Here is a 12,890-nt window from a genome sequence, read left to right on the forward strand (position 1 = left end):
TACTAAGAAGAAAACAAAACTTCAACACTTGAAATTTTTACATACTCTTCTAAGTACTGGCTCCAGGAAAAACTAAGATCTGAAATAACAGATTTGGCAAAAAATAAAATTTCATTATGTAACAAACTGATCCCAAATTGTTCCCAAACTGTATCTAGAGATAAATTCATAGCTTTGTATACTTTAATTCTTACTGCAAAGCAGAAAGTGATCCTAATTAAGAAGCCAAATGAAAGTACTCCCTTATGCCTCCCAGCCCGCTTAAGAAACTTTAAAACAAATTAATGATTTATAAAAATAGAATTTATAAAGTGTATATTTGTAAAAACAAGAATAATTGGGGATATGAATTTTTTTAACATCTTTATTGGAGTATAATTGCTTTACAATGGTGTTAGTTCCTGCTTTATAAAAAAGTGAATCAGATATACATATACATATATCCCCATATCTCCTCCCTCTTGCATCTCCCTCCCACCCTCCTTATCCCACCCCTCTAGGTGGTCACAAAGCACCGACCTTTAGGTCTGAAGTGGGTCTCCTGTGGATAGCATATATATGGGTCTTGTTTTTATATCCATTCAGCCAGTCTATGTCTTTTGGTTGGAGCATTTAATCCATTTACATTTAAGGTAATTATTGATATGTATGTTGCTGTTACCATTTTCTTAATTGTTTTGGGTTTGTTACTGTAGGTCTTTTCCTTCTCTTGTGTTTCCTACCTAGAGAAGTTCCTTTAGCATTTGTTGTAAAACTGGTTTGGTGGTGCTGAATTCTCTTAGCTTTTGCTTGTCTGTAGAGGTTTTAATTTCTCCATCAAATCTGAATGAGATCCTTGCTGGGTAGAGTGATCTTGGTTGTAGGTTTTTCCTTTTTATCACTTTAAATATGTCCTGCCACTCCCTTCTGGCTTGCAGAGTTTCTGCTGAATGATTAGCTGTTAACCTTATGGGATTCCCTTGTATGTTTATTTATTTTTCCCTTGCTGCTTTTAATATTTTTTCTTTGTATTTAATTTTTGATAGTTTGATTAATATGTGTCTTGGCATGTTTCTCCTTGGATTTATCCTGTATGGGACTCTCTGTGCTTCCTGGACTTGATTGACTATTTCCTTTCCCATATTAGGGAAGTTTTCAACTACAATCTCCTCCAATATTTTCTCAGTCCCTATCTTTTTCTCTTCTTCTGGGACCCCTATAATCCGAATGTTGGTACATTTAATGTCTTCCCAGAGGTCTGAGAATGTCCTCAATTCTTTTCATTCTTTTTTCTTTATTCTGCTCTGCAGTAGTTATGTCCACTATTTTATCTTCCAGATCACTTATCCGTTCTTCTGCTTCAGTTATTCTGCTATTGATTCCTTCTGGAGAATTTTGAGTTTCATGTATTCTGTTGTTCATCATTGTTTGTTTGCTCTTTACTTCTTCTAGGTCCTTGTTAAACGTTTCTTGCATTTTCTTCATTCTATTTCCAAGATTTTGGATCATCTTTACTATCATTACTCTGAATTCTTTTTCAGGTAGACTGCCTATTTCCTCTTCATTTGTTTGGTCTGGTGGGTTCTTACCTTGCTCCTTCATCTGCTGTGTGTTTGTCTTCTCATTTTTCTTTAACTTACTGTGTTTGGGGTCTCCTTTTCACAGGCTGCAGGTTCGTAGTTCCTGTTGTTTTTGGTGTCTGCCCCCAGTGGCTAAGGTTGGTTCAGTGGCTTGTGCAGGCTTCCTGGTGGAGGGGACTAGTGTCTGTGTTCTGGTGGATGAGGCTGGATCTTGTCTTTCTGGCGAGCAGGTCCACAGTCAGTGGTGTGTTCTGGGGTGTCTGTGACCTTATTATGATTTTAGGCAGCCTCTCAGCTAATGGGTGGGGTTGTGTTCCTGTCTTGCTAGTTGTTTGGCATAGGGTGTCCAGCACTGTAGCTTGCTGGTCGTGAGCTGGGTCTTAGCACTGAGATGGAGAGCTCTGGGAGAGCTCTAGCCATTTGATATTATGTGGACCTGAGAGGTCTCTGGTGGACCAATGTCCTAAACTCAGTTCTCCCACCTCAGAGGCAGAGGCCTGACACCCGGCCGGAGCACCAAGACCCTGTCAGTCACCCTGTCAGCCCTGTCAAGCTCAGAAGAAAAGGGAGAAAAAAAGAAAGAAAAAAATAAAATAAAAAAATAAAATAAAATAATGTTATTAAAATTTTTAAAAATAAAAATTAAAAAAATTTAAAAGTAATAAAAGAAAGAAAGAAGAGAGCAACCAAACCAAAAAACAAATCCACCAATGATAACCAGCACTAAAAACTATACTAAAAAAAAAAAGACAGAACTCTAGGACAAATGGTAAAAGTAAAGCTATACAGACAGAATCACACAAAGAAGCATACACATACACACAAGAAGAGAAAAAAGGAAAAAATATATAATCTATATATAAAAAAAAGGAAGAGAGCAACAAAATCAATAAACAAATCTACCAATGATAATAAACTCTAAATACTAAACTAAAATAAACAAAAACCAAAAACAAATTAGATGCAGAAAGCAATCCCCAAGTCTACAGTTGCTCCCAAAGTCCACTGCCTCAATTTTGGGATGATTCGTTGTCTATCCAGGTATTCCACAGATGCGGGTACATCAAGTTGATTGTGGAGATTTAATCCACTGCTCCTGAGGCTGCTGGGAGAGATTTCCCTTTCTCTTCTTTGTTCGCACAGCTCCCGGGGTTCAGCTTTGGATTTGGCTCCACCTCCGCATGTAGGTCACCTGAGGGCATCTGTTCTTCGCTCAGACAGGACGGGGTTAAAGGAGCAGCTGATTCGGGGGCTCTGGTTCACTCAGGCTGGGGGGAGGGAGGGGTACGATGCGGGGCGACCCTGAGGCAGCAGAGGCCAGCGTGACGTTGCAGCAGCCTGGGGCGCCCTGTGTGTTCTCCTGGGTAAGTTGTCCCTGGATCATGGGACCCTGGCAGTGGCGGGATGCACAGGCTCCCGGGAGGGGAGGTGTGGAGAGTGACCTGTGCTCGCACACAGGCTTCTTGGTGGCGGCAGCAGCAGCCTTAGCGTCTCATGCCCTCATGCCCGTCTCTGGGGTCCGCGCTGATAGCCGCGGCTCACGCCCATCTCTGGAGCTCGTTTAGGCGGTGTTCTGAATCCCCTCTCCTCACACACCCAAAACAATGGCCTCTTGCCTCTTAGGCAAGTCCAGACTTTTTCCCAGACTCCCTCCTGGCTAGCCGTGGCACACTAGCCCTCTTCAGGCTGTGTTCACGCAGCCAACCCCAGTCCTCTCCCGGGGATCTGACCTCCGAAGCCCGAGCCTCAGCTCCCAGCCCCCGCCCACCCTGGCGGGTGAGCAGACAAGCCTCTCGGGCTGGTGAGTGCTGGTCGGCACCGATCCTCTGTGCGGGAGTCTCTCCGCTTTGCCCTCTGCACCCGTTGCTGAGCTCTCCTCCGTGGCTCCAAAGGTTCCCCCCAACCCCGACCCCCAGTCTCCACCAGTGAAGGGGCTTCCTAATGTGTGGAAACTTTTCCTCCTTCACAGCTCCCTCCCAGAGGTGCAGGTCCCATCCCTATTCTATTGTCTCTGTTTTTTCTTTTTTCTTTTGCCCTACCCAGGTACGTGGGGAGTTTCTTGCCTTTTGGGAGGTCTGCGGTCTTCTGCCAGCGTTCAGTAGGTGTCCTGTAGGAGTTGTTCCACAGGTACATGTATTTCTGATGTATTTGTGGGGAGGAAGGTGATCTCCATGTCCTACTCCTCCACCATCTTGAAGGTCTTCCCATGAATTTTTTTTTTTAAGGGAGGCTAAAATCTGAAGACTTAAAACTAACATTAAAGATTAAGAAAATAAGTGAGAAATATGCCCAACTCTATGTTAATATACATAAAAATCTAGCCAATTTTCTGAAATTATGCAATCATCACAATTGAATCTGGAATAAGAAGAAAAATCTAATAGGCTAAGGAAAGGAAAAACTCAAAAATAGGTTCTGGATGTAGTTCATTTCATAAGTCAATTGTTTCAAAAGTTCAAGTATAATAGGGGTTCCCCTAGCAATGCAAATATGGTTTAATAAGAACCTAGAAATCTGTCACATCAGTAAAGTAAAACTAGTCAAGCACCTCAATTGATGCGGAAAAGAAATCTGATAACATTCAGAGTCCATTCCTGACATTTTATCCTCTTAATGTAATAAAAACAGAATTATCCTAAAATACTAACCAACACTATATTCACTGGTGGAATACCAAAAGCATTCCCAGGAAAGCCTGGACCAAGCCTAAGGTATTGGCAACAAGTACACATACTCTTCTGGACATTGTATTAGGACAGTTGCCCTGTGAAACAGAAGAGGCACAGCTACTGGACCAGACAAAAGTTATAACTATCAGCAGATGATTCAACCACCTACTTAGAAAATCTAGAAGAATAAAGTACTAATTACTCAGTCAGTAGTGTACTGTAATATAACCAGCTGTAACAAAAATTAGAGTTTTACATTTATCCATAATAAAACAGGGAAGGATGTCACAGTATATCCATAATAAAACAGGGAAGGATGTCACAGTAAAAACAAAAATTATAAAATGCTTAAAAATAACCTTAATTATAAATGCAAAGGTTCTATATAATGAAAATGCAAAACATCACAAAGACATAAGAAGCTTAACTAAAGAGATATGCTATGTTCCTAGAAGACTGAATGTAATAAAATATTGTTTCCTAAACAAGATTAAATTAAAAATGATAACACCTAATTTGGAACACATCCATGCAGTAGGCACTATACTAAGCACTTTATATGCATCACTTCATTTCATCAGAACAGGAATTCTATGAGGTCATTATATCCGCATTTTACAAATGAAAAACCCAGGGCCCAGAGACATGAAACGCCTTGCTCACACAGTGAATGAATAGAAAATAATGAAGCCCAGGCCCTCTGAAGCCAAAGAGTGATTTCCATCAGATATTAAAATATGATAAGATCATAATTATGGTATTAGCAGTAGGAAAAAGTAGTAGATTAATGAATCAGAATAGGTAGCCTAGAAACAGATATAAAGAGAAATACATACAAATAATCTATACATCATTGAACATTATCCCATGAGAAATTTTCTGCTTGTTTTATTCTCTAGTCTCAGAACATTTTGTGGTTAAACTCACATACTAGGGGCTCAATAAATATTTGATCAATGAATTAATGAAGGAAAGAATATAAATGATTTGGTCTAACACCTTACTAATGAAAGTAGAGCTTAATCAAAAGTTAGGCTTCAAGAATTGCTTAGCTATTTGGGGGAAAAAAGTCAACTCCTTGATTCATATTTTAATTCAAGATGGGAAACTGATTATCCAAGAATATAAATAAGAAATAAGTTTTTAAGATCAACTGAATTATATTTAAAAAACCAAACGAAAGGCAGAAAGGCAGACTATAGAAACACCCTCCACAAAGGAATGCTACCTTCAGCATAGCGAGGAAGGGGACACATTAATAAGTGACACCTAAATCTCAATAGAGAAGTAGGAATAGGATATTAGATCATATACATTCATCCTCCCAAGCAATCAGAAATGAGCAAATTAAATACCACCTCAGCTATCAGACTGAGAAGGATAGCCTTTTAATTATTCATACCCTTTGCCCCAGTAACATTTTCATCACAAAAATTCATTACTAACTCGAAGGTTATAAAATGAAAATATTCAAACCATAAAGTTTACAAAGCGATGTGATAAAATTTCAAGAAGCAAAGCAAAGCATCAATGATGCTCTACAAAGTAGAAGGCTCCCAAATACAAACCAAGGACTTAACCCATTATGCAATCTGAGGAAAACAGAGGCTTTCCTTACTGCTTAACCTAACATTAGTGTTTTGGAAATAGCATAAAAACAAAGACACTCTTAGATAAGTCCTTAGTTTTTAATTACTTCACTTAAAACAATTACTTGAGAATGACTTCTAAGGTTTACTTTTTGAAAAACCCAGATGCATTCCTACTGCACACACTGAAAAAACATTCCACCCGCTAATGATCTTGTAAAGACCAGACCACTGTGAAATTCACTCTTCAGTTAGGCATTACTCAGGGTCAACTCCAACTTTGAGATTTCACTAGATTCTCCTTTCCAGTTCATTCTGTAATGGTAAACACTCAGGCTTACCCTCCTATATTTCCCATTGCGAACACTGTGATCTATCCGTGGTTTTGTAATGAATAAATTACACAATTGATAATGTAATTCAATAGCCTCCAGCATAGCACCAAATTAAAGACCTTTTAAAAGTCTAAATACGCACTGTCCTCCCACTGTATTGGTTCAATAGAGTCTAAAATATTTAGATGTTTTTTGTTCCTTGCCTAGAGCACCCCATTACCTTTTCCTCAATATGTAATACGGGTTTGATTACTCAGTAATCTCACTCATTATTGCAAATATTATACTTTCACCTTGCCTAGGTGAACCTAAACCATAAACTGCAAGTCATTTTCCTGTAGTTTCCCTTTAAAACAGCATTTATCAAGTCTGATGTACACTGGTATCACCTGGGAAGCTTTACGACTCTAACCCCAGAGATTGGTTTAATTAGTCTGGGATACAACCTGGATAATGGGATTTTTTTTTTGAATTTTTGAATTTTATTTGATTTTTTATACAGCAGGTTCTTATTAACCATTTTATACATATTAGTGTATATATATCAATCCCAATCTCCCAATTCATCCCACCACCACCCCCCCCCCACTTTCCCCCCCTTGGTGTCCATACGTTTGTTCTCTACAACTGTGTCTCTATTTCTGCCTTGCAAACCGGTTCATCTGTACCATTTTTCTAGGTTCCACATATATGCGTTAATACACGATATTTGTTTTTCTCTTTCTGACTTACTTCACTCTGATTTTTAAAAGCTCTCCAGGTGATTCTAATGTGCAGTTAAGGATAAGAATCCCAGGGTGTTTTTTTTTTGTTTTTTGTTTTTTTTTTTTTAAAAAAGGAAATCATATCAAAATCCTTAGGCAACTTAAACACTGGTCCTAAGGTGACATGTTACAGATTTGGGACCGTTCCATGATTAGATTCTTGACTACTCTTAAAGGTTTGGAACAATGTCATTTGTTCCAATGATATTCTATTTACAATCATTAGAGTTTTTTTCCTGGCCTAAAAACTGAAACGGCAATAACACACGACTATGCAACCCACCCTCTTTCCCAAAGAAAGGTCTAATTTGAAATGCATAAAAAGTAGCACAATAACTCAAAAGAGGCCTGCCTCACTAGAAAACAATAACTGGTAGAATTTTCCATTCAGAATTCCCATACTTAACAGCCTGACAATTGGGTTTCTTAATTTTGTTTTGAAGGTCTTTAATGACTTTACAAACTATGCCATTTATCTTGTGAGGGTAGAAATGAAGGGAACTGCTTCCATTTAAAAGAGGGAACACAGAGAATTACAATATTTTATTTCACTTTATAAGCAGTCAATGTACACCAAAATTACAGCTGATTTCATTTTTGAAAGAAGCGAACTCCAACATCGCTAATCCATTTGAGTTCTCATTAGCACAACTCATTCCACCAAATTAAGTGCCGCAGTCTCAAGACACCCTGCGGAGGGATAGATGAATCAGTTGAAACAAGCAGCATTTTTTTCTCTGAGATAAAGTCCAGTCTGAGGTTTCACTCTAATGTGTGGTTTCCAACTCACTCCCCACAGGACGATGTACTCCCTATTAAAAGCAGCAAACAACATAACCCATCCCTTCTGCACCATCAAGTACCAAAGCGCAAGGAGCAAAGCATGAATTATCCTAACTCCCTGAGAGGGTGGGCTTTTTAGACTATCACCACAGCTCCTGGAAACCTGCAAGCAAGAGAGCAAGGCATGCTGTGGGGCTTCTACACTGCTTGTCTCTCGGATTTGGTTGTGGCATTGGGAAAAGTCTTCCCTTCGAAGTCATTAGTTCTATACCAACAGGTATCACCATTTTTATGGCTTTCTTTACAGAGGGTGGGGTGAGTCCTGGTGGTCTCAAAACATGTTTAGGAACATTAATTTCCACGTAAGAGAGGTTGACTCTTTGCCTTTATATTCTTTCCTCCACCTTATACCTCACTAATTCTTCGAGACAGGGACTAAATCTGACACTTCCTATCCAACAAGCATTTACTAGGTTCTTATACATCATGCACTACGCTGAGAATACATCAGGCCACAGTCTTATCTTAGGCCCCAAAGATGGCACAACATAGCACTAAGGAACAATGACCCCTAGCATAAGGTAAGTGATTCCTGGTCTTCGTAAATCTAGCTCATTTTTTCGTAAAATTCTCTTTTTCTGAGCCTGGGGATCACCTAAGCAGTGAGAAGATTTTTTTTTTTTAAGCTACAGAAAGTACTGCCATTTCCAAAGAGAGATAAAAGTGGCCACTTTATTGCAGTATAAACACTCAGACGCGCCAAGTGTAGAACCCACTGTGTATTATTTCACCCAATACTATTTCCCCACAGTGCTCTCTTCCTGATCGGTTTTACCAAAGGAGATTACTTCCCCACCATCTGCAATTTCACATTATTTGTATACATTTCTCAAACTTAATTAGTGTGGAAAATTATGCAAAGTGGTGGGAGTGATTATATAAGCAGGTTTAAGGCAGTTTAGTGAGATTACAGTGACACATAAAAATGCAAAGAACAAGGGTAGATGAATCACACGTTAAGTTATTAGATACCATTTTAGTCTTTTTGATTCCCTCTTCATTATTTCTAGTTTAAGATAGTTGGCTCCAACATCTGACTTACTAAATTTAATAAAACAAATAATGAACAAAGCAACTACTGACTAGAAACCTAGAGACTGGCCAACCAAAACTGTTAGCACTTCAAGTCATGCACACCTGAAACAGTTATAAACTGAGACCTGCAATCTGTAAACCCACATCTATGGAACATACTTAACCTCTTCTATGGTAGTCATTACGTTTCTCAGATTCTCCCTACCTTCTAACCACCATGGACTTTATTTTTCCTTTAGCGTCTCAATGTTTTCCAAAGGTTCGACAGACAAATTGCCTTTATTAAGCAACAACTGATTAGCTTTATCTGCATCATTGTTGTTTCCTAGTTTCAACGCTGATCCCACCTTTAACCAATGACCTAGAATCATCCAAGGTTCATCATTATCACTGTTAACTGATGGTGCAAAGGTAATCAATGTAAATAAGCATCAGAGGCTTAAGCATTATTCACAACTGAAGTCATTTTTGCCATTGGCTGTTTGTTACTCCACATTGGTAGCATGTGTGAACCATTTACGTGGTGTGACCACACGGTACAAGGCTTTGTCAGTGTCTGGTCTACACTCCTCCCAGAGTTTTCTGTAAAGCCTTAAGTTATCAGACTGGCATAAGCTAACCACCATTATTCTTCTAAGCTGAAATTTTCCAGCCAAAAGCAAAGACAGACATGTTTTAGTCAACTGAGTTTAATGCTATTAAGCTTTTTCTACTCATGGATACAACCTCCTACTAGCTTTGTGGGCCATCTTAGCCAAGTGGGAAAACAAAAAACAGTGCAGCTCAGTTGGTTCACAGAAACCCACCAACCCTAACAGTGAGAGGGCTTTGACTGCCAGGATAAGGCTTTTATCTTCCTGTGATTAATTTTCTTCATTTATAAGATGAGGACCCTTTCAAATCTCAATTTCTGAGTTTCTAAATTCTTAAAGTTAGAAGTGAGTAAGCAGCAATATGCATTTCAATTACAATTTAAGCTATTAAATCCTTTTACTAGATGTCTGACTACTTGAAGATACAGAAAATATACAATGGATTAGTGATTTTGCAATTATCCTGTTACTTCTTTTATATAACCCAACTGTATAATTCAAGACAAAGTTTTTGTCATTAATTATTGGCTTGTGCATCAAATTCGGAGGAATATAGTTAAATTCCCATTTCATTTTGTCCTGGGAGGAAACCCGACTGCCAAGAATTGCTCCAGCTCCCTTTAACAAGCAACTTGTTAAAAAAAAAAAAAAAAAAAAGAAAAGTGGGGGCCTTTTGAATAAGTTTGAATAAGGGAAACACTTAAGTTGTTTGGGGGCCTCCCCCTTAAAATATAAGAATAATTCACAAAACTTCATCTCACAGCATTTAATGCTCTCAATATTCAGAAAATAGAAATTTCCAAGCAGTCTAAGTATTTTTGCACAGAACATACGCACTGTTTTGCTTCTTTTTTGCAGTTTGGAATTATTTTGGGTGATGTCTGAAGGAGGTTATAACAGTGGTCTCCTCAGTGGTATTGTGAATGCACCTGTGTGCCTATTCAAATAATTTCTAGAGAAACATTCTATTTAAACAACAGGAGTCAGAGAAATCTGCACTACTTGAACAAGCGAGAGTTTGTTTCATTAACAAAATGCAACAAGTATGCACAGTAAGAATCAGCTACCAGTCAGCGACTCTTTGCAAAAGCACCTTCAGTGATCATATTCCAGACAGGAATAGCCTCTTAGTTTCACCAAACGTTATTTTTATACTTTAACACACCGAAAATAAACTTAAATGCAATATGAATATTAAAACTGGAAACTGGATGATATTCATAAACTTATATGACTACATACAACATACACACAAAATTACTTAGTTTAAGAGTGACTACTGAAGATGAAAGTCTTGACCTACAGAGCTAAGAGGCACTGGGTGACTGCAATGCAACCCAATGCAAGCAAAGGATGACACAGCGTGGTACTCACCTAGGAACAGAATGGCAGGCTCACAAAAACTCCACAGGGCACTCGAAACTGACCTCACAAATGGTGGCTTCAATCATACCAATTGGTTAGGGAATAGAAAATGTTACTCAGAAATCCTCTCCTCCAAAATGTAGGGCCTGCCTGGATCCCAAGGTCTTTTCCAGCTCTAGCATTCTGGGACTGCGTTACCTAGCGGGTTAGGCATTTGAAGGCTCTGTGTAATTAGCCTCCAGCTGTAGGGAATCATCCCGTAAGTACGCCCAGGGAGCAATTCAAAACAGCTGCTTGGTTTAGGCCTGTTTTAAGAGGTTGGGTAATTGGGGGTGGGAGGGTGATGGGAAGACTGCATTTACTCTGAAATACCAGCTTCTCACAAGTCAATTCAGAAGTGCTCCAAATTTCTAAGAAATGCCTCACATTCTGAAGTTAATGGTTCAGAAAACTAACAAACATCTGTGCAACTAGGTATGCTTTGGACAAATTACAATACAGTCTCTCTGGGTCTCCACATCCTGTCCCAAACTAAGGGGGCTAGTGCAGATTTCTGGTGAATCGTCTAGGTTCAACATTCTATTAAGAAGATTTCTTAGTTTCTATTGAAAACGTTCACCCAATTCGGGCAATTTTGAGTCATCACTTTTGTCTGCTACAGACTATTAGACCCTGGGGTCTTGTTTTAAAACTAAAGTTGGCAGACATTTCACCTGAAAGTCTTTAGCTCTTTGAGGATGGGGACAAAAGCGCTTTCGTGATGAAGTGGTTATGAACCAATCCTTTATTTTTCATCAATAGCGTGTTTCCTTAGGCCTGCCGAGACCGGTAATTACTAACCCACAGCAACTCACCAAAGCTGCACACCTTCCCTCCTTAGGATCTGATGTCCTAGTTACACAGCAGTACAGAAAAACTTGTCCAGTTAGCTTTGTTTCGTGGAACATTTCTACACCTTCTCCCCAGAAAAGACTTCTCTCTCGCTAGCAGAAGTGTTCAGATTCCACACTCATTCAGACCCACGGTAAAGCCCAGCTCCAGGAGGGCCAAGCGGACAGGAATGCACCACTACCCTTGGAAATTAAAGTTGATGGGAGCTGCGTTCTAATCCGGCCGGGGCCGAGCCTGCCGGGTGTAACCGCCGCACCGCCGGGCTGTCGGGTCGGTCTCGGTCCCGACCAAGCTGATAGCTTCTGCCAGCCGCGGGGGAGAAGATGCGTTCTTTGCAACCTGATACCCAGCGGGCTAAAGCACCGTCCTCCCTCCAAAGATTCCCTTGCCCTCCAAGACTAACAAAAATACAGTGTCCTGCAGGAGGACAGCGGGCAGGCGCCTCAGAGCTCTCCCGGGAGAAAAGCCCAGGGCGGAAGAAGTGGGGCTGGAGACGCCCGGTCCTGCCGGCAACTCACCTTCTGCTGCCTCCGGGCCATGTCGGTGGGCTGCTTGGCGTTGAAGGGGTACGCGATGCATCTCACCACGAAGACGTAGAGCTGCAGGCGGATCCTCCGCTCCTGCTCCTCGTCCAGCGGCCGTTCGGGCTCGTCTCGCCCCTCGCTGAGCACCGAGGGGCTCGGGCTCACGGGTCTGGCTGCGCCGCCGCCGCCGCCGCCCGCGCGCCCCGCCGCGTCCCGCCGCCCTTCCCGAGCCGGGGCCGGCGGCGCTCGCTGCGAGCCGCCGGCCGCCACTAGCACATCACGGCTCTCCTCTTCGAGCCCCTCGTCCGACTCCTCTTCGCTGGAAGACGGGTCCAGCATAGTGCTCGGGGCACCCCGCCGCTCGGCCCGCGGCCCCCAGGCGCCTCACCCCCTGCCGCTGCGCCCGCGGGTCTGCGGGAGCCGCGCGGCTGACAGCAGCGGCCGCAGAACGAAAGGGAAACTGGCCGAGGCTTTCCGGACACGTCGAGTTAGACCCAGGAGTGTTTCCTACCACCAGGGCGAAAGGGGCGGGCGGGAGCCGGGAGGAGGACTAGGAGCGGGGCGGGGGGAGGAAGCCGCCGGGATTAAATAGGCGGAGTTAGCGTCGGGGGTGAGCCCGAGCGCCTGGTGAACTGCTCGGCTGGCCCGGGCCCCGCCAGCCCCGTAGTCCTCCGACGTCCGCCGGCCGAGGCGGAGCCGCCCGAGCGCCCGGGCGCAGGTGGG

At 41.7% G+C, this 12,890-nt stretch overlaps 1 protein-coding gene across 22 annotated transcripts in view; it reads right to left on the minus strand.

The window, feature by feature from the left end:
• The window catches only part of CADPS2 (calcium dependent secretion activator 2), a 544,167-nt gene extending 531,512 nt beyond the window's left edge, over positions 1-12,655 (minus strand). For 21 of the 22 annotated variants that reach the window (XM_082472263.1, XM_082472261.1, XM_082472259.1 and 18 more), the window contains exon 1: positions 12,162-12,654. In XM_082472263.1, the coding sequence (XP_082328389.1) occupies positions 12,162-12,506 (345 nt within the window). In that variant the 5' untranslated portion in view covers positions 12,507-12,654. Of the gene's footprint in view, positions 1-12,161 lie in introns of all 22 variants that reach the window. The other variant, XM_082472274.1, reaches the window with a different exon arrangement.
• Positions 12,656-12,890: the final 235 nt, after the last annotated feature.

Source organism: Balaenoptera physalus (genome assembly GCF_965194825.1).
Source record: "Balaenoptera physalus genome assembly, chromosome: 8".
NCBI classification, from domain to species: Eukaryota; Metazoa; Chordata; class Mammalia; order Artiodactyla; family Balaenopteridae; genus Balaenoptera; species Balaenoptera physalus.